Source organism: Myotis myotis, unplaced genomic scaffold (assembly GCF_014108235.1).
Source record: "Myotis myotis isolate mMyoMyo1 unplaced genomic scaffold, mMyoMyo1.p scaffold_m19_p_3, whole genome shotgun sequence".
In the NCBI taxonomy this organism is placed as follows: domain Eukaryota; kingdom Metazoa; phylum Chordata; class Mammalia; order Chiroptera; family Vespertilionidae; genus Myotis; species Myotis myotis.
Window position 1 is genome coordinate 182,127,679 of NW_023416335.1, and position 22,765 is coordinate 182,150,443.

The 22,765-nt window shown below is 36.4% G+C and overlaps 1 protein-coding gene across 7 annotated transcripts in view; it reads left to right on the forward strand.

Moving 5' to 3' along the window:
* ABCC9 (ATP binding cassette subfamily C member 9) overlaps nucleotides 1-8,388 on the forward strand; it is a 114,014-nt gene extending 105,626 nt beyond the window's left edge. For 6 of the 7 annotated variants that reach the window (XM_036299899.1, XM_036299903.1, XM_036299902.1 and 3 more), the window contains 3 exons: nucleotides 1,349-1,411; nucleotides 2,132-2,305; nucleotides 5,844-5,977. In XM_036299899.1, coding sequence (XP_036155792.1) covers nucleotides 1,349-1,411; nucleotides 2,132-2,269 — 201 coding nt within the window. In that variant the 3' untranslated portion in view covers nucleotides 2,270-2,305; nucleotides 5,844-5,977. Of the gene's footprint in view, nucleotides 1-1,348; nucleotides 1,412-2,131; nucleotides 2,306-5,843 lie in introns of all 7 variants that reach the window. The other variant, XM_036299901.1, reaches the window with a different exon arrangement.
* The last annotated feature ends 14,377 nt before the right edge of the window (nucleotides 8,389-22,765 follow it).

Sequence of the window (22,765 nt, forward strand, 5' to 3'; positions counted from 1 at the left end):
TTATACTAACAATGTGACTTTAGAAAGAAGTTATTTTAAAATGTCAATTATATACAAAAAAGATCTTTCTAGAAGGCTGTGATTAAGTGGAAAAAAATCCACATTAAATCACAAACTGAATGATCTAGCAATCAATGTTTTTATAAAAATTAACTTAATATTAAAAGTTTGGCATCAGAAAGAACAAAAATAAAAAACATCCACAGCCTCATGTTATTTTCTTGCTTAGATTGGGTAAAACTACCCTGAAAAGTGAAACAAGATTAGGAGCCAATTATCTATGGAAATGCTAATTTGACATCATTTCTTTCTATTAAGTAAGATTAATCAATTAAAGTAGCTACACAAAGTTACAGTATATTTTCTCAAAGTTAACATAATTTAAAGCAATAAAGTAGTTTCTAATCAAGCCATTTCACTAAATAAGCATAATTACATCAAAATTAGTATTAATTACTTAGGTTTTACAATATTGAGATTATTAACAGGATAATATTGCCTCAATAGAGATGAGGGAAACAGAGAGAGAATGTGAATGAGAATAAACTGGCAATAAAGATTGTAAGACAGAACTTCTTCACATTAAGACTAAGTTAGGTAATCAAGCTTACCTCTAGGTGACAGGTAGAATTTTTAACCAAAACATCGTTTAATATATAAAGATAAAAGCAGTTTGGGGTGGAAATAAAAATGTTCCCTTCCTGGAATATTCCTTTATGGAACGAATTTCAAATTTGGAGCATGTGTTTTATTTTTCCTTTTTCTGGCCCAAAGGGTAACACCTTTCTAAGGTTTTATTAATTTTGAATACAAACTATTTTTAAAAGCAAACATTTTAAATAGGTTTTTAGAGAGAGAGAAGGAGAGAGGGAGAAAAAAAACATCAGTGTGAGAGAAAAACATTGAACGACTGCCTCCTGAATGCCCCCTTCCAGGGACTGAGCCCTTAATCCAAGCATGCGCTCTAACCCAAAATCAAACTAGCAACCCTTCTGTGCACAGGACGACATCCAACCACCTAGGCCAGGGATTGAACACATACCACTTGTGGGGTAACTCAAGTGAGCATTTCCATGCTCAATTGCTTTCCTTTTCCTCTTTCAGTTCCTTGGTCGTAAACCGATCAGTCATTCTCATTGATCAGATGAGTTTTATTTGCATTTTGAAGACACTGGCATGAAGTTGCTCTCGGGGACTGCTCCCTGTTATATCTTCTGCAACAGACTTAGGAGTGGGAGTTCCTAGAGAGTTTGGGCTTTGTGGAAGCATTGTTCTTGGGGACCAAATATCATAGTGAGAGGAAGTAGTCCAGAAAAAATTCAGAATTAATTTGTTTATTTTTTGGCAGGAAAACATTTTACAGAAAGTGGTAATGACAGCTTTTGCAGACCGCACCGTTGTTACAATAGCTGTAAGTATGGGAGATGGAGTTGATTTATTCTTCTTTGGTTTTCATTCCAGGATTCAATAATCATTATTTTTCAGCAATTAAAATATGCTTATATTGAATTATGTGTTTCTCTGCTAATGTTTCTGTATCTTTACAAAAAAAAAAAAAAAGAAACAGACAACCTGCTATGCTCTGAAAACCTTTGCATTGTTATTTCTAGCTTGTCTGATATACCCACCAACCCTAAGTTACAATGCCAGAGCATCCCAAATCTAGGTTCCAGCAGGTCACGGCCTGTGCTTTTTCACTAGATACAGTGGTAGTTCATATGGAATAATTCTCTTTTCCACAATTTGATGGTCTGATGAGCAGTTTCAGAAGCAAAATTCTTAACTTTGATTGCCAGTTCTGCTACTATTTACACCTTATTTTTAGGTCTCTATTCTTAACTGTTGTGTTTTTGGGGATTTTTTTTTTAAAGAAGGCCATAAGATACCTCACAGCTGAGACAATATTTTCTCTGAGCACCAACCAAATTGAAGAATTGCTAAGCTCTTTATAATCCATGTTATAACTTCCTCACAATAGACCATGGTTTTCTCTCTTCTCTGCAGATGGGTAGATCCTTGCTTATATTTAAGCTTCATGTTTAACACAAACTATTTTGTAAATGAATCAATCACCTGGACATTTTCTCTCTTGCTGATTCTCTTTCTTCCTTCCACTTTTCTTTCTCTCCAGCATCGTGTATCTTCTATTTTGGACGCAGGCCTTGTCTTAGTCTTTTCTGAGGGTATTTTAGTGGAGTGTGGTACGGTTCCAGAATTGCTTGCCAACAAGAATGGCCTCTTTTCCACTTTGGTGATGACCAACAAGTAGACCATCACGAGCTACTGCCAAGTATCCCATTCTCTGGTAGCTATCCTAGCAGCATCCCCTCAGTCAGGCAAGGCTAACCCAGTGATTCCAAGGGGAGAATGTGGTGAGGGAACTCACTACAGGGTACTGTCCCAGTAATCAGCCCAACCAGGTCCTTCTGTTATGTTCAGTTTGAATGAGGGACATGTATATGTATTGAAATGTGAACATGCAAGAGAGAGTGTCTACAAAAACTCCGAGAACCATACTTACCTCTGTCTTAAGGACCCGTTTCCCTAGTCCTTGAGAGACGTTCTGTACGTGTCCTTAAAAATACCATGCATGTTCCTGAAGATGCATTAATTTAAATAATTACTTAAGTTTAACTGCTGATCTATGCATGGAGTGCCTGCTTAGGCTGCCCTCTTTGTGAATGCTGCATGGGAGAAAGAGCACCCTTGGAAGCATGGCATTTTCAAGGTGGCAGGAAATGACTCCCTGTCAGGGCCCATCTTCTTCAAACAAGGCCTCAGTAAAAAAAACAACCATTTTCTCTCACTCCCCCAGTAAATTCAAGGTTCCTCCTGCTCTGAAGAAGTTGCCTGGTTAATTCATTCACACTAAAAGTGTGAACAATTCAATGGTGAGAGAATTGGCTAACTTGAAAAAAGATTCCATAATATTTTCAATAATTTTCTCAGTGGAGCGATAGGAGAAAGCACTTCCTGTTCTCTCTAGATGGGCAGATAAAGAGGGAAAAACAGACTCGTGCCTACTCAAAAGGCGAGTTTTCTCTATTTGGCATGAAGCATGGTATTGTTAGATGGTTCCTTTTAATCTACACCCGGAAGATTACTTGAGCATCATTTGTATTTTCCACCAAAAAAAAAAAAAATGAAAAAATGTTCTTACTTCATTTCTGATCTGCTACATTCACTGAATTCTTTTTATGTGCTTATATATCTTTCATTCATTCTTCATTTCAAGACCACTAGTGTGGAGGTGGCTACCAGGATACTTAGAGTTCTCTCCACCGGACACTCATACTTAGAGTTCTCTCCGCTGGACACTCAGAAAACTATGGGGAGAACAAATTACTGTGGGACCAACTCCTCTTAACAGACTCATAGGAGACAGAGCATGACCCACTTGTGGGGGACCCCTTGTAGAATGATCCTCAGCTCTATTACAAGTAACTATTTTTCCTCCCCTGCTAAAAATTGTTCTGTTAATTTTGTCTTCTGCCAATGAAAATTATGAACAGCTTAAGATAACTTTCTCTGGCTTCTATAAAGAAGCCCTCATGCACCAAAAGAGTGCATGGCATTATTTATGAAAGTGACTCATGCTTCACTCTTAATTAGATTAATTTCTGTGGAGCATTTTGAAAATTTTAATGCTATTGCAATGGACACCACACTTTGTCAAGCAAACAATTTTTTGGATTAATAGACTAAAAACCAGATATATTTATTTTCATTGGCCAAGTTTTTTAATGTTTTCATTAGAAAAATAAACATTATTTTAGAATATCAAGGCAATGTTTATAATATTCTATTATGGATGTAGAAGTCAAACTCTTAAAAAAAAAAAAGGAAGAAGAAGAAAAAAAGAGGAAACAGCCAAATTCTTTCCTTAACATCTGTAATATGGTTATTGAAGAACTAAATTTTTTTGGAGGGAAAATGGACAGCATATATTAAACAGTATTAAGTGTATTTTTTTCTAAATGTGTGAGTATGAAAATGTCTCTGTTCCTTTCACAAAGATAAATAAACATTATCTTCCAATTAGTGATATTCCCTAAGTTATATCATTAGCTACCGATATTCAGTGAATGATAGGTTTGTCTATGGATGTTGAAAATAGTGATGCATGTTCTAAGCCATCTTTATCACACTTCATATACGTGTTTCCTTTCCCCTCTAGCTGTAAGTCTCCTAGATTTTCTGAACGTATGAACCTTGAGACTCCCCCATCTAAGTGGTCCAGGGCAGAAGATAGGCCTTTGCCCCTGGAGACAGCTTTAGGTTGGCCTTTGGATTGTTAGGAGAAGGCACTTTGGAAGCCCATGTAGCAGCTAAACAGATGGTATTTCTAGGTTTAGCACTCCCATCAACATGCTGATGTTTTGACCTGCATGATCCAGGTCCAACATGGTAGCACCTAGCCACATGTGGCCATTGAGCATCTGAAATATGAGTATTTTAAACTGAGAGTTGTTATAAGTGTGAAATATTCACTGGATTTCAAAAACAGTACTAACAGAAAAATGTAAGATACCTCATTCATAATTTTCATATTGGTTACATGTTAAAATAATATTTTGACTATATTGGGTTCAAGTATATAATTAAAGTATATTTTACCTATTTGTTCCTTTAAAATGTGGCTCCAAGAAATTTAAAATTACGTGGGTCTCACATTTGTAGCCCACATTATATTTCTATTGGATAGCACTTACTAAGCAAGAATAGTGGAAAGGCTTACTGCAGAGATTATTCCCTTGTAAATCCTAAAAATAAAAAATAACAGTTGCTGATATTTATTTTTTGCTTGTATGTGTCAGACACAGTGCTGAATTTTTTTTCATGAATTGTCCCATTTGGTCCTCACCACCATTCTCTGAGTCAGGTACTATTATTCATTTCATAGATAGGAAACTTGAGACATACAAAAATCAAGTTTGTTACTCAAGATTGTGCAACTAACAGGTGGTGAAACCAAAATATAAGCCGACTCTACCTTCAGAACCTGTGCTCTTAACCATATGCTAACAGTGGCAGCCGAACAGCCCACCAGATACTCCCTAGGAAGCAGTTTGGTGGCCGGTTGGAAATATCTCACACTTTGAAATTAAACCCGGTTTTGATGCTGGTTCTGCTGCTAACGCCTTTGTGATCGCCTGATTTTGCTTTATCTTTATGAACTCCAATGGTCTGCCCTAAAAAGTAAAGAGCGATAACACCCATACTTGAGGAATGTTCTGATGATTAACAAGTATGTGTGTAGAGCACTGAATGTGTAATATATGCTCAATAAGTGGTAGCTTTTATTATTATTAATTACTAACACGTAAGCTTCTCGCCAAAGGGCGCCATGTGGAAAGACAGAACAAGTGATGGCAGTGATCTCAAAAGACTAAGAGATGGCATGTCTGAAATCCTGAATAATCCATTCTAATACTGCTTGCCAGAATGGACTTTTCCATATTGTCTTCCCAGAATTGACCACTTTCCAGAGTTCTTCCAATTGTGTGTTAGCCCACAGATGTAGTTGATTCCACACAAGAGATAATTTTGGTCTAAGCTATAACTCAATTGGTTCATGATGGCTCTTCTTATTTAATTATTTGACAAAACATTTATTAGCCTACTTATAGAAACTATCCTTCCATGAAAATGGGTGAAACTACTATATTAGCTGCAATCAATTTAATACATCCCATACAAGACACAGCCATACTGGCCAGTATTTTAACAATTCACCCCAAGGTAAATAAATGTCCCTGAATAATTGGTGAAGTATTCATATACATTGCTGCCACTTGTGCCCCAAAATTTGTAACAAATACCTGTATTCTTTTCACTCACAGCATCGGGTTCACACTATTCTGACGGCAGACCTAGTCATTGTGATGAAGAGAGGAAATATTTTAGAATATGACACTCCAGAAAGCCTCTTGGCTCGGGAAGATGGAGTATTTGCTTCTTTTGTTCGTGCAGACATGTGAAGGGATGTCATAAAATGCTAACACTTATTTAAAATAACATGGTCATAACCTACTCGATGGATCATCAGCTTGGCCTTTGCAAAATGTTATCATAAACTTTTACACATTTTTATAAAACTTACTTTGTTATGTTATAGAACTTTGTAACTAGTAACAATGTCACTTTACCAATGAATATTTTATTTCCTCTAGTGACTTTTTCCTAGTTTGTGTTTTTAACTGCCTAATATGTTCATTACTAATGTTTTTTAATGATTAAGCCACTTTACCTTTAAAGTTGTATAAAAACATGTAAGCTGTTTTAAGTGTTAAAATATCTCTCAGGCATAGAAGTTACAATGAGTATTCAGTATTATTTTACTCATTTTGTAAGACTGTATTTTCCTTTTTTGTTGATGTCCCCAGATGTTACTGGAAGAGAATAAAAGGACAAGTTTTCTAAACAGCTAGAAAATGAAACATTCAAATTCATTGTCCACCATGTGAGAATATCTTCTGTATTCATTAACATTAGAAACACTGGTGTTTCCTTTAGCAGTCTTTTTTGTTTTTTATCTAAATTGATTCCTGTCACCAAGAAATTATCACATTTATAGAAGCTCCGTAAAGCCAAAGCCTCCACTAGGAAGCTCATGAAAGGAGTTTGAATATTTGAAAAATTATACTCAAGTTGCCATGTTTCTCTGTCTAGTAAGGAGAGCATTAGTAAGATATCAGTTATCGTGTGCCTTTTTCAGACTGAAGTTCAGAATAATTAGGTCCAATCCTTCAGCGGCAGGCCAGCAAAAGCTTTCTATGGTTCAATTCATCATTAGGCGTGGTTATGATCCTGAGCCCTAAACTTTCACATTATTCAAGATTCAGGAAAATAGATAGGCCTTAGTTGAACAGGAGATAAATGTGCTTCAGTCCAGTGATGTCACACGTGTATCTATTTGCTCCTGCTCTAATTTAATGTTTATGTAGAAAGTATATCAAAAATGTTTTCTCATTATAACGTGCATGTTAAAAATGCATTAAAAATTGATGGGATATTGATCTTATGTTTTCTTAAATGTAAATTAATAAATTCTAAAATACTAAAAGTCACCTTCACTATCATGCTAGCAGCCAAAGCTTTCTACTACAATTCTGTGCCCATCTAGTATACCCTTGATTGGCATATGAAGATCTCATGCACTGTACAATTTTGAAGAATTATGATTGATTGCAAAGGAGAGCTTATGCTCCTTTCCCTTAGGTCTTGTGTTCAGTGTATTGCACCATGTATCCACTCTTGGAAAACCTGTAATACTGTCTATCCCGAATAAGCGGGCATTTGCCTGAATATAGAGGCTTGATGTTTACCTAAAATAAGTTCCACAAGATGGACAAAAGTGTTCTCTGATATTCAGCTTAAATTGTCACCATTTTTGCTATATATAATACTTAATTTGGAGAAAAATCCTCTTATTGTTTCCAGAAAGGTAAGCAGAACAGAATCAGTAACTATTAATTTGATCTTGAAAATACTTTCTAAGATTTCCACCAATCTCTTCAAAGTATTTCTGATGTGCAATGTTTTACAAGGCTGAATTTACATTATGCTTGTTATACTTCATTTTCACTGAGAAATGGGGATTTAGCCATAGAATAATCCCGCATGCTATTTGTAAATTATACTGCATACAAGTAACGTCAGCAGACACATATCTAATTACACAAAACTGAGAAACATATTTTCCATTCTTTCGTCATAGTAGTAGCAGGTCCCTTTATAAGTATTAATCACCTAAATAGGCTAAGTATTTATTTACAAGACTAAATTGAATGAATAAAGTCAGGGATGATTTTTTAAATTGTTTAATCATTTGCTATGTCATATGTATGTATGATCAATTGAATATAGAAATTACTCATCTTGAAATAACTTTTTACTAAGCAGGTTTATATCTATAAAAGGCCAGCCTTAATCAAATCAAATTTTATAATTTTTAATTCCTTAATATTTATTAAAAGCAGTAAATGCACAAAACTTTGTATGAAAATAACAAGGCTACTGATATCATTGAGAGAGAAGGATTCTCTTAAAGGACTGTATGTCCTCTATTTTTAGGCTACTACTTATGATCAATTTAAAAGTTAATTTAGGTCTAGATTAGATACCAGAAGACCCTTTTTAGTAATTCATACTTGAGATCTGGGACCATGTCTCATTTGTCTTTGTGTCCTTGGCATGTAACACAAGTACCTAGCCCCAGAAGACTCTAATAGACATAGTTAATTTCCATTGATTATTTTCACAACTAGTCATTTACCTAGAACTATGGGTTATTCTCTTCACTTTCTATATTGTGTTTATCCTACTGTGAAAAATATATTGGCTTGATATTATATAATAAATTACTCTTTTGTTTTCTTGATTAAAGAGGATGATTATTCTCTCACTTATGATGCCATTGGCTATCAACCAGGACTGATCAATAGCTATAAGTCAGCAGCCATTGCTGAGACACTACCTACCCTGCTTTGACAATTTTGTTTCACATTTGCCACAGTCATGCACATCAATCATTTTATATATAGGCTTCATGGAAATTTTCATTAAGTGCAACAGCTATAGCAATAAATTTTGTTACAGATCTAATTAAATAGCTGGATGTCTAGACTTCCCCCCAAGGTTTATCAATCAATTCTATGGTTGTCTTCCAATTGATCTTTTATCCCTTATATTGTACTACATTCTTTGGAGTTCTGGGATCTATAGTGCTATGCTAATTCATTTATTGACCCATTATCCAAAGTTAAATGCCATCTTCTAGTCTTAGCCTCGTAGCATAAGACACAGTAGCATGAGGATATACCCTGTCACTTAGATTTAATTTTTTCTTTAGTAACTACACATCATTTACAACAGCTTTTCTCAAGTATTAGGTTCACCTGTCTCAAACTACCATGAAAGGGCAGATTCTTTATTTCTAGCAAGTGCCTCCAGGTGAGTTTCATAGTTAGCCAAGTTTAGGAATCACTGATCTGCCTAAGTTACCACCCTGGTTTCTCTTTATTATGCATAATACAGAACCATAAAATACTGAAGGTGACATTCACAGGCTTCCTATCCCTCCTGACATCACCTTATCTTGAATTGCTAAAACAAGCCTCTCAATGTCATTGAATAAACTGTCTTAATTCCAGTGTAAAGGACACATGGTTAAATGAACTGGATCTTAACTGAGAAGATATAAACAGGGACTCTGAATGCTATTTTGTTTTCTGGTTTAATCAGAAATAATGTGATCTAGGGGAAATGTTTTCACAAAGATGCAAAGTTTTCTTTTTTCCACATTTGAATTAGCTATTGAGTCAGTTGCACATTATTCTACTGAATTTGAATTCATATTTCCAAATGATCATAGTATGTAAATGTGACCAGTTTGGTAGGTTCCATATTGATGGTTCATGATATGGGAAGAAGGTAAATATTATCTGTGATGATTATTTACCCTTTCCACCTTCTCATTTTTTTTTCTGCAAGCATTGTCATCATCAATATATTCATCTATATCTATTACATAGTGTTAAAATTATTTCCTTTTATGTGGGCAGTAGCAAATTTCCCTTAGCTATTAACACTATGGACACCTATTCCCTCTTTCCAAATTGACAGTGATCAAGGGATCCATCATTGGCTACATTAATTGGCTGTAAGAAGAACGCCCTCTGTGACTTGAGTGCCACCAACCATTGAAGACCATCTCTAATTATACACTACATATTAATGACAGAGAGCTTTGTTTTCAGACCATTATTTCTATCACTTAATCTTCCCACTACATCAAAAGATTCTTTGGTTATATACAGCAACAGTACAACATTGCTTAATGTTGTTTTATTCCCTTTTTTCTTTTAGAAAGGACTACAGTATATACTACTTATACAGAAGATCAGTTATTATTAAGTGAAAGGCTGTTGACCTTTAAAATATTGGAGCCAGATGGATTCAGACCAGCTCTTCCATATCTAGATATTTTGCTCTTTGGCTCAGAGTAGTTGGGGCTTTATTCCAACACTAACTAAGCAAAAATCAATTTTAAAAAATTCTTAATCTCTTTCTTTCAGATATCCAAATGTTCATCAACTCTTTGTAGGCAAAAACAGAATCCTCAACTGTTTAAATCCATCAAAGGATACTGCTAACCCTCTTTCACAGGTTACAATCTATCCTCCAATCCCTCAGTACATGTGTGTGACCCCCCCCCACACACACACATACAGGCATGTACATATTCACATTTTATCTTCACTTGCTGCCTTAAAGAAGAGTATTGTGTTATGAATTTCATATAACATATTAATGCAATGCACAGAGATGACAAACACAGGCCCTTAGAATGGGTGGCATAAAGAGAAAGATTCTTGCAATCACAATAATCTGTAAGTGTGTCTTCTAGACTTAATGTCACCTTAGGAAGAAATTTCAGTTCTAAGTAGATCATAAAATGTAATTCCAGTAATATGAGGTCCAACCTATTAGTTTTTAGGATAACAACAGCAACTCATTGCTGGGCTACAGTGAGTAGGCTGTTTTTAGTTCAATAAGGGGATGGTAATAATCCAGAAAGGTGGCTGTTTCCCTACTAAGGGATGCTGCATGAAAATCAACTTCAGTTACTTCATCTTGATTGATAAATTGTTGAATATTTGCTATGTGTTCTCTTTGAGTAATAAAGTGTGATCAAGGAGGTTGGTGAGGTTGTAAAAAGCTTTAAGTACATTAAGAATAATATAAAATCTGAAATAATGATCTTAACTGTACTTATTTTACAGTTAAGAACATTGAAGTCAAGATTCAAATGAATTACCCCCAAATCATTCATTTAAAGTCTGTCTGGCTCCAGAGATAACCACTGTAAACACCAGGGGAAGGGACTGGAAGGATGGGAGTGATATTGAAAGGGTACATCTGGACTGTAATCTAGAAGAAGAAGAATTATCAGGTCTCAGGACAAGACTGGGTCCACTCCCTCAATTCCATCTCTCTGTCTCAGGCTTCTCCACTTCCTTCTGTCCTCTGCCATTCAATCCCTCTGTCCACTTCTTTGTCATCTTGCAAGAAGCCTTTATGAACCTCTCAGGTGAAATCTTCTGCTTGGCCCTACAGCTAATTGTCTCCAATTCTCAGATGGTCGATTTCAAAGTATCAAGCAAGGAATCTAATCTGTCCAGCTCATCTTTTTGTCTTAGGCGTGAGGGGGACAACTTTGCATTACTTCACTTTCGGTCAGGGATCGACCTCTGGCCTTAAAAGCTGTGGCCAGATAGTATGTGCCAATTGGAAGCAATGTCTTATACTGAGGAAAACTTAACACAGCCTGGAGAGTGACATGAAAGCAAGAATACAAACCCAAATCTCAACTAGTAGTTCCAGAAAAAGAGTGATGAGACTGGGCTGGCTACTGGTTATTTTCCTTTAGGGGGAAAAATTAGAGGGAGGTCGACGATTTTTCAATCACATGAGCACTAAATCGGGCTGGTTGACTAAACTCCTTGGACCTTCTTCACAAGTTTCCACACCCTACCTTTGCTCCAGAGAGAGGGAAAGTCCAAAGAAGGGTGTAAAACAAGAAAACACAACAGAATCTCCTGCCATATGTAATTATCTCCAAAATATTGACTTTTTAGGCCCAAGTTTTATTTCCTTGTGGGAATGACTGCATAACACACAGCCTGTGAGACACTTTCTCACAAACACCCATTCAAAACAAACAGTAACACCCACCGAGAATTGCACTATCCCAACCATTTTAGGACCTCCGATGCATACAGCAATGACAAGCATACTTTAGGGAGGCACCAATCTCTCCCAGTGACCTTATCACTCTCAGAAATTTACAAATGCCAAGCAATAGCCCATACACTGGATCATCAGTGACCTTGGCAAACAGGAAAGAGAAGGTAGCAAAAATAAGTGATCTAGGGTGACAAGATTTCACCTGAAAATAAGAGTTTCTCTTCTTTGTTCCCACTTGACAATTTCTAGCATATATTAAATGCACTAAAACTATATTGGAAACATAGATATCAAGGCTTTTGGCCAGAAATGTAGGAAAAATTTAGCAAGCCTAATATTTCATGGCAAATTCTTGGCTGATAATAATAATGTTTTAATAAAACTTATCTACATGTGCCAATAAAGCTTAGAGATGACATAATAATTTATGATCTAGATATCAGATCATCTCTTTAACGTTTAGTGCCATCTTATATCAAACAACATGAGAGAAACAAAAATCACTGGGGAACAGAAGAAAGGAGCAATGTGAAATAAATTCAGACATCAGTAGAGTGCATATTGCAGAAACCATCTCACTAAAAATTTGATGAAAGGATAATGATGGCTAATATATATTGACCAGATATGATGTGAGCCTCAGAAGTATAATCCCATTTGATCTTGTCAAAATTCTATGAGGTAAGCATTATTATCCCCATTTTTTTCATTGACATTCAGAGTGTAACTTGCCCAAGTTTTAATGGAACTGAGATGTAAATTGAGGCCATCCGACTTCAAGAACTACACTTGTAGCCATGTGCTATATTAGAATAATGATAAGTTAGTGAGTGAATTAACTTCTCTTGTGAATAAATTATTTATATGGTATGTGTACATAATAAAGAATAATTGTATGAGTCTCAGAAGACAGAAAAAATTAATTCATTTGAAACATAGTGTTGAAGGAGATCTCTACAGATACCCTGGACTGCCAGAAAGACGAACAATGGGTCTTAAGGTAAATTAAGCCCGAAACATCTCTGGAAGCAAAAAAGGACAAAACTGAAGTGGAAGCTGTCCTACTTCAGGCATATCATGAGAGGGCAGGGTTTTTGGAAAAGGGAATAATGCTGGGGAAAATAGAAGGCAGCAGGAAAATAGGAAGAACAAATGTGATATGGATTGACTGTGTAAAAGAAGCCATAGGCATGAGTCTACAGGAGCTGAGCAGGGCTGTTGAAGGCAGGCTATTGTGGACACAATCATTCATAGGGTCGCCAGGAGTTGGAGCCAAATCAACAGTTGTAACACCTATACATGTGAGTTTATGTAAAATATACTGAAAAAGGAACTGACCAGGAATTAAACTTAAGTTCTAGTCTTGGTTCTATCATATATTGTATGTAAGGCCTTGGATTTATTATTTATTTCATTTCTCACTTACAAAAAAAGGGGGAAAAAGGCATGATAATAATAATCCTACTGGCCTCATTGAGTTTTTGTGAATTTCAAATTAAATTATGGTGAAAGGATGTTATTATTTAAAAATATTCTGCCAATCCAGTGTGGCTCAGTGATTGAGTGTCAACCTATGAACCAAGAGGTCACAGTTCAATTCCAACTCAGGCCACATGCCTGGGCTGTGGGCTCAATCCCCAGTTGGGGGCGTGTAGGAGGCAGCCAATCAATAATTCTCTCTCATCATTGATGTTTCTATTTCTCTTTCCCTCTCCCTTGCTCTCTGAAATAAAAAAATATATATTTTTAAAAACTAGCCCTGACCGGTTTGGCTCAGTGGCTGGAGCATCGGCCTGTGGACTGAAGAGTCCCAGGTTCAATTCCGGTCAGGGGCATGTGCCTTGGTTGTGGGCACATCCCCAGTGGGGGGTGTGTAGGAGGCAGCTGATTGATGTTTTTCTCTCATGGATGTTTCTGACTCTCTATCCCTCACCCTTCCTCTCTGTAAAAAAATCAATAAAATATATTTTTTAAAAATCACATTCTGATATAAAATATTAGTATTGTCAAACCACTACATATACCACACATTAATAGCCTGATAGGAGATTTTCTTAAAGTCAGAAATAAGTTTTTTTGCTCTTGAAATATTTTTTGTATGATTCCGACTTTACAATGGTGAAATAATATATTCAAGCTGAGATAATATATAATTTTTTCCAGGATATTGATATCCCTGGGGTTCTGGAAAGAGCAAATGCAAAATCAGTCCGTCTATTTGGGTACAACCTACCTCTCCTGGGGAGGAAAGTGAGTAAGATTAACTCGCATTCAAAATTAAAACCACATGAGAGAATGAACCATCACAATTGGAATTAAGAGACACAACAAATAAAAATATTAGCACAAGAACCAGAAATAATAAAACAGTCTAGAAGAGATTTTAAAATATGTGTTTGTCAATAAGCATGTAAAAGTGTCCTCTACATCATTCTTCAATCAGGAATGCAAATAAAATACTAACTACCCACTACAACTACAAAAACTGACAATACCAAGTGTTGGTGAAGTTGGAACTCTCACACACTGCTGAAGGGGGTGTAAAAGGCACCACCAGGGAGGAAAACTGGCAGTTTCTACCAACACTGTGTGTCTGCCTCTACCAGGACTTAGCAATTACATTCCTGGGCATGTATCCAAGAGAAATGAGTGCCTAAGTCCATAAAAACTTGTACAGAAATGTTCATAGCAGCTTAATTTGTAATAGTAAAAAAACAACACAATCAAAATGCCTATCAGTGGGAGGATGGATAAATAAATGATGGCTCATTCGCACAATGAAATACTACTCCTGAAATATAAAACAACCTGGCCAAATCTCACGGATGCTATGTTGAGTCAAAGAAGGAAACACTGAAGAGTACCCACTGTATGATTCCAGGCATCCAGAGCTCAATGACAAGCAAACAAACTGATGATGAAATAAATCATTATAAAGTTATCTAGCTCTGGTAAGGAACAATTACAGCCTGAAAAGGGCCAGGAGGAAATATTCTAGGGTGATAGACATGGTTTATATCTTGATCTGTGATTTGTGTGGTAGTTATAGACACAGGTTTTTTTAAAAGGTCGGGGAAAGAGCAAATTTATTTAAAATCACCAAAAGAACTTCTAGAAAGTAAAAAGTTATTAAAATTAAAAAGTCAATGGGCAGATTAAACAGCAATTAAATTTAGATGATGAGAGAATTCTTTTCATTGGAAACAGATTAGAGTGTACCTAGAGTACAGAGCAGAACAAGCTGATAGAAAGTATGAAAAAGTATTAGAAATAAAATAAGGAGGGTAGTATTAGAAGGTCTGAAATAGAGATCCCAGAGGGGCAAACTAGAATGAAGAAGATTCAAAGAACAAAGAGTTACTCCTAAAAAATGTCAGACTCTGATGATTTCAAAATTATTGCATTTTCAAGGAGTAAGCTAATCCATAGTCTATGTAAAGTATTCTAATCCATAGAAAAAGAATATGCATCAATTCTTTTCACAAAGACTCATTTATCCAAAAACAGGCAAAGATAATACAGAAAAAATGATACAAACCAATCTTACTTATAAATATTTATGCAAAAATCTGCAATCTGAGCAAAAGAAATCCAGCATTATATGAAAATAATAATTCACCATGACCAAATGGAGTTCATCTCATAAATGTAACAATAAATTCAACAGTTAAACAAAATCAAGTGACTTAATTCACCATATTAAATTGGCTAAGGAAGAAGAAAAAAAAGATCATTTTGATATATGCTAAAAAGGCATTTTATGTAATTCATCATCCATCATTGATTTACAAAGCATAGGAAAGTAGGAAAAGAACACTACCTTAAAATAATAACTATGTAAACTACATTTTCTGGAAGCATCTTCTCAAAATCACTAAGAAGAAAAGCATGCTCGTTCTACCCTTATTATTTACTATTGATCCCAAAACACTAATAAATTCATGCTAAATTTTTTAAAAATAACAATGAATTAATTGAATACAAGTTAAAGAAGTTGTGACAAAGCTATAATTGTTTTAGAAGATATTATGTTTTAAGTGTTATTGGCCTGTACTAAAATTTTTACACACTCACCTCATTTAATCTACACAACTCTGAGAGTTGTGTCTCCATTTTACAGATTTAGAAATTGAGGCTCAGAGTGATGAAATATTTTGTTCAAAGCCACTAACCAATTAAATGGTGGAACCTGTCATTGATCACACATCTTTCTGACTCTAAAACTCTATGAACTTGAACAAAAGGTCATACATATCTCATGCATCATTTCTGCTATCTCAATTTAAAAAAAAATAGGTTCAAATGCATAATAAAATTCTGTAGGTTTACAGAGAGGAGATAATTTTATTACCCCATTTATTCATAACATAAATGAGGTAAATTGACATTTAAAATTAGCAACAAATATCAAATATTTAATTCTAGTATGAACTTGTTTATAAAAATGACCTTGTGAAAGCTTTTCTGGCACAGATAATTTTTACCTAAAGGAAAATCCAAGTCATTTAACAGCCCCCTCCAGCTCCCTCCCGCCCCCCCAAAAAAATCTCTGGCAAATAATCATCGGGGCCAAGACCAAAGAGTCTAAATATCACTTTAAAACTTCCAACCTCTATAATCCCTTCTGCAGCTGGCATTTTTGAAAGGTAGCAATAAGGAGTTACCCTACAGAGAGTTCTGGAAAATGTTCGTTTCTCTTTCCAAGCACCGCATGAGTCATTGATTTTTCAAAACATAGTGACGTGAAAGCCTAGCAATAGATTAGACGTTGTTGGGAACTGCTCTAAGAGCTTCAGAAAAACTTGTGAAGAGGTCCTATAGCAAGACGGATCCAGGCTCATGAGAACTTGCCTTTCTTTGGCACAAGAATATCAATGCATAATTTCAAGGAAAAATTAACAATGACCACTGCTATTCCTCATTTTCTCTTGGAAAAGACCCTATAGCTTTACTTGGTACTAGCATTTTTACCCTACGGACAGAAAATAATTACGATGGGTATTCTCTACTTGACTGAAGGAACCACTTTTCTCTTGGATTCACGCTTTTACAGTAAAACAGACTTGTTGATTTCCGGGGTCCTTATTTTTATGACCCATATCTTGGCTGGCTCTGGTTCAGTCCCCAGTGTATTGATTCGATTACAGAGTTGAGGAGATGCCAGTACAAGTGTTGGTTAGCACTCTGAAGGTTGGTGAGATATCAAAAATAATATACCTATAAAGTGATAATTGTTTTCTTAGTCTTAGATGAGGAAAGAGAGTTAAATTATAAATGAGTCTGTGACTCTATATCTTCCCACCTCCACACACAGCTCTGAGATCTTGTTGAACATCACCAAGCCAAAACCTGCCCTAATGTGTGAAGAAGAACTGACATTTTTAAAAGTACTTAGCACAGTCTAGTCTCTATCCTAAGCTAAGTGCTTATGGATTGTATCATTGTGTACTCATAACAATCCTATGAGCTCCTTACACCTGAGTGGGCAAGAGAAACTCCAGGGAGAATTTTTTTTCTTTCTTTATTATTAGTTAAGGTATTACAAATGTGTCCACATCCCCTCCATTAACCCCCAACCTCCCCCCCACACACAAACTCATGCTCCCATCCCCCTGTCCAGGGAGAATTTTTAAATGTGCTTCATTTTATTAGAAGTGTATATACTTTCTCTTTAAAGATATTTTGATGTTGGGGCCAAAGATTTTATATCTTACTAGAAGCCCGGTGCACGAAATTCATGCATGAGTAGGGCCCCTAGGCCTGGCCAATGATCAGGACCAATTGGGGCCTTCAGGCTGCTGGCCTGGGCCTCCCTTTCCCAGCTTCTGGTTGCCAGCTAGGGCCTTCCTTCATTCTGCACTGCCCCCTGGTGGTCAGCGCACAGCACAGCGATTGATCGGTCTCCCAGTCGAACTCCCAAGGGGACAATTTGCATATTAGGCTTTTATATATTTATATAGACTAGAGGCCCGGTGCATGGAATTGGTGCACTCGGGGGGGGGGGGGTCCTTAGCCCGGCCTGTGCCCTCTCACAGTCCAGGAGCCCTTGGTGGATGTCCAACTGATGGCTTAGGCCCACTCCCCATGGGAGAGGCTCCTGCCACCACCACTGCACTTGCCAGCAGTGAACCCGGCTCAGGGCTTCTGGCTGTGCGGCGTTCCTCCTGTGGGAGCGCACTGACCACTAGGGGCAGCTCCTGCATTGAGCATCTGCCCCCTGGTGGTCAGTGCCTATCATAGCGATCGGTCGTTCCATTGCTTGGTCAATTTGCATATTATCTTTTTATTATATAGGATTCTATCCTTGCTCGATAAAAGTCTGAGAGGCAGAAAATAATGCTGCAGGGTGTTTCTCATGTAACTAGACCATAGATTAACAATCATTCCTTTGAGATATTTTTCAGTAAGAAAAACACAGAATTTGGCATCAGATGTTTTGACTTTGTTGGAACTTTTCACCTACATGGGATTGTATTTAAGTAAGTCATTTAGCTATACTCTGATTGACTCGTATGTAAAATGAAGAAAATAACTGAACATACAGCTGTCTCGAGGATTAGGTCAATGTTCTTCATAGCCTAATATATGCAGACCCTCCATCTTCATTCACTGGGTAAAAGTGAATACACTTCCCACTTTTCCTATCTCATCCCCTGCTTTCCCTCTTCTACATTGGACATATTGCACTTGTAATTGTTCTTCAAACACACCAAGCTATTTCCTACCTCAAAGTTTTTACTTGCCCTTGAGCTGCCTAAAGCACATTTTCCTCAGTTCATCACTTGGTTCATTCTTTTTTCCAAATGTCACCTTTTATTTTTATTTTTTTTACCTTTATTGTTGAAAGTATTACATATGTCCCCCTGTCCTCCCCCATTGACTTCTTCTGGCCCACCCCCACCCTCACCCCCTACCCAAAGGCCTTCACCACCCAAATGTCACCTTTTAAAAGAGGTCTTTTCTCAACTCTCTGGAACGTTGCTGATCTCTGGCCCCAGTTACTTTCAATCTTTGGCCTGCCTTGTTCTCTTTATCAATCTTGACACCATTGATAATTACATAATGTATAAGTTGTCTAGTTGGTTGCTAACAAATGGCTTCCTTTCCAAGGATGCACTGTAGCGGGGACTTTGTTTTGTTCACTTAGGTGTTATTGTTATTAGTGTCCCCTTCCCGACTTTCTGATTCACCTGAGAGCAGGACTAATATTGAAGAATTGACCATGCAAACTCAATGGAGGTCTTTTTTCATGAATGGTTCTGATGGATAACTTTCAAAAATGGGGCTACCTAACTTAAGGGAGAGTGAAGCTTTTTGCACATAAATAGTTATATATCTCAAAAAGATATGTTCTCTGAGCTCATTGGAAAAGATAAGTTCGAAGAGTTATACTGTTATTCTCATTTCATGATAACGCCAAAAAAAAAGTGAGTTGATAACATGTTGTTTTGATTACTAGTTTATGTAACAGTTTTATTAAGCTGATTCCAAAGCAATATGTTCCAATATGTGGTTTATATGAGGACACTAATAAAGCAGCATACCAAGCAAATAGACCAACCTTTATTTGGGCTGTTAACATGAATCGCTTCCATTATCATTTTGAAGACTATTCAAATTCTTACATCCATATAGCTCAGGAAATCCAAGACTTCAAAAATTCACAAGTCAAGTCAAAGACAAGGTCACCGTATGTGAGGATTTCACCCTTTATCTCAAGGACTTTACTGGTTTGTATTTGGTAGTCACTGCAGCAGACAAGTGGGTAAAAGCATCTACCTTTCTCCAATTATTTGAAGGTAAGTCAAATTGTAGGTTTCTTTGGAGAATGAGGCTTTCAGAAACTTCTTTATCCACAAATAAAATGCTCATAGGGTCTAAAAGAAACCTAACAGATATTTACTTACAAGTGAACAGATATTCCTGAATTGCTTTCCAATTGCATAACTTCCTCTGGTATGCAACATAAACAGATTCTACCGGGATTCTTAAATATTCAAGAAAATCGTAAGATTTTAAACTTTAGCTCTGTTCTAAATTTATTACTGGTCTCCCCTAGAAGTACTGCACAAATGAGTCTTCACTCCTAAAAGAACAATTAGGAAAATTATAGAACAGTTAAGAAAGTGCATGTATTCTAGTGGTTGACAGCAAAATAGTACTTAAATAAATAAATCATTAAAATAAGCCTATGGGTTCTTAAGAGAGTAATTGATTTCCTCCACAAATTTTTCAGAGGAAAATTTAAATGTTCAGTACTGGACCATAATATAAGAGGAAGAGCCAAATGGGGAGAAACTAGAGATCAATCAATAATTAATATTTTTGAGCAGCTACTGTTTGTCCAGAAGGACTTTGGGGGTTACAGGTATGTTTCCATTAAGTTCAAAATCAAGTTATAAAGAGAAACATAGCCAGCAAATGCCAAACAAGTTTACATATTGCTGACCTGGAGTGGGTTAGGGGATTTGCTGAGGAAAGAGGGAGTGAATAATCTGAAGGGAGGAAAACAATGGGATAAAGAGAGGTAATGAGGAAGGGCATATTTGCAGACAGGTAAGGCCATAGGCTTCAAAGAGATCTCCAAACTTCAGGTTATCTGTGTGGACTGTAAGAAATGCTTGCAAAACCATGAGGGGAAGAGAAATGAGAAAATGCAAGAAAGAGAGAAACACCCTATTTGGAGTACTGTTGCTTCTTTCCTTCATTTGACAAGTATTTACCGAGGACCTGCTTCTCAGACTTAGGAACAATTCCAGATACTGGGTGTGTGGTGATAACAACGAACAACTTGTGCTCATGCAGCTTCCACCCAGTGCGGAAACACTAGTTAAAATAAAAACACATAAAGAGTTGGTTTTTAAAAAATGTTAGGAAGGGAATGGAAAAAGAAAAGAAAAAAGAAAACATATAATATTTTTATAATACACATTCATACCTTTTTTATATGGCTATTTGTTTTTAGGCATTCTATTGTCAAAATTTACTTCTCAATTTCTTAAAATTTGACCTTTATTTTGTATGTATTAGTGCCCTTATTCTTAATTAATGAACTTACATTGCTGACTAATAAAAAGTATGGTATCGCTTGTCAGTTTAAAACAAGTCAAAACGACTTAAAATGGCATACTTGGAAGAATATATCTCATTAGGGGAAAACATTGAGTTCTGTGTATACATTATAGCTAAAGAACAGCATTTTCATAGAATTCAGATATAGATTTACTTGTTGCAAATCTCATAATTTTTTTCAGCAGTTCATCTCTTCTCATTTCAATTTTCCTATTATATTTGTCGCCCCAATTAATATCCCATCACCTTTGACTTTCCCTTCCCAATATTGACTCTGTATATCATTCCTTTTGTATATATTTGTCTATTGTTCACTGACAATATCGGTGAGCAATATACAAATGTATTATCAGTGAGCAATAGAGAAATGTATGTAAACATATATTTGTGTATATATTTATTCCTTCTCTAATCAATGCAGTAGTTTCTGTCTGCCAATCACAGTATTCTGGAGCCTCTGCTTCCTGATCAGTCCTCCTAAAGCAGTCCCTAACTGTGTTTTCTTTAATCAAATTCTCTTTCTATGGCTTACCACTACCTACTAAAGATTGCCCAGGCTCTTTTATTCAGCATTTAAGGTTGTCTGCATTTTCTTCCAAGGTCCCAACATGCTTTTCAACCTTATCTTTCCATTCATTGATTCGAAAGGATTCTTTGAGCACCTCTGTAATTTGATCTGTGATTTGGCTTGTGATACAAAGATAAGCAAGTCACAGTCCTGCTCTTCAGCAGCCCTTAGTTTCATGGTTTTTTTGTGTGGCGGTGAAGGGACCAGTACATGAGTAACCCATCATATGTTGAGAGTGGGGGTGATGGAAACTGCCCAGGGAGGATTGGACTCAAAAAATACTGCTATTTTGCTGACCAGGCTTCATCAATGTTGACTAAATTAATTTGTTACTAAAACATGGACCACTCTTGTCAATACTCTAACTTTTTTTCATAATGTTTCCTCTCTTTAGAATGTCTTTTCTCTGCTTTTCTATGTACCCCAAATATATCTGGTCTTTCAAAGACTAGATTAGATGCCAAATAATCCACAAAGTTTTCTCAGTCTCTTTAGTCTCAATAACTCTCATTTAAATTTTCATGGCATTTCTAATCACATCCTTGTTTGTATTAGAGTTTATTGTCAAGGTATTGTCTCTCTCCATTTTTTGTTGTTGTTGTTGTTCTTAATTCTCACCCAAGGGTTTTTTCCATTGATTTCTTTTTTTAGAGATAGTGGAATGGGAGGGCAGTAGGAAAAAGGAGAGAGGCCAGGGATCAATGGAACCTGCAACCCAGGTAGGTGCCCTTGACAAGAAAATCGAACCCGAGACCCTTCAGTGCCAGGGCCAACGCTGTAACACTGAGCCACACCGGCCAGGTCTTATCTCTCTGTGCTATAAACTGTCTGCCTCCCTAAGAACAGAAACTATGATATATATAAACCTAACAAAAACCTTCACAAAATAGATGTTTAATGAATGTTAGCCGAGCTAAAATAAGAGGGCATATGTAGTACCAAATGCAATTGTAAAATAGAATGAGGGCATTAGCGATACAAACTGATCCCCACCCTCTTGCAGTAAAACTACCACATCGTTTACTATAAAAATTAGCGACAGAAGAGAGGAGAGCTACCGCTGTCAGGCGAGGACCCTCGGGCTTGAAGGGGTTAAGCAGATCTGTCCATAAGAAGAAAAAATGTTCTTTGTTTGCCTTCATTAAAGACTCATTTTAGGTCTTTTGATAACTACATGAACGCACTGTTTATGCTCCATACACTTTCTGCCCTGGGTCTTGGAAAATACACGAAATTTCCAAGAATGAAAGTTTCCATTAAGACAAGTGCCAAGCCAGGAGGCTTGACCTGTGGAGGAAGCCATTTGTCTTTGCTGGCTCCTTTTCAGAAAGCTATAGAAACACATTTAATGCAAAACCTTTCTCCTGCACAATC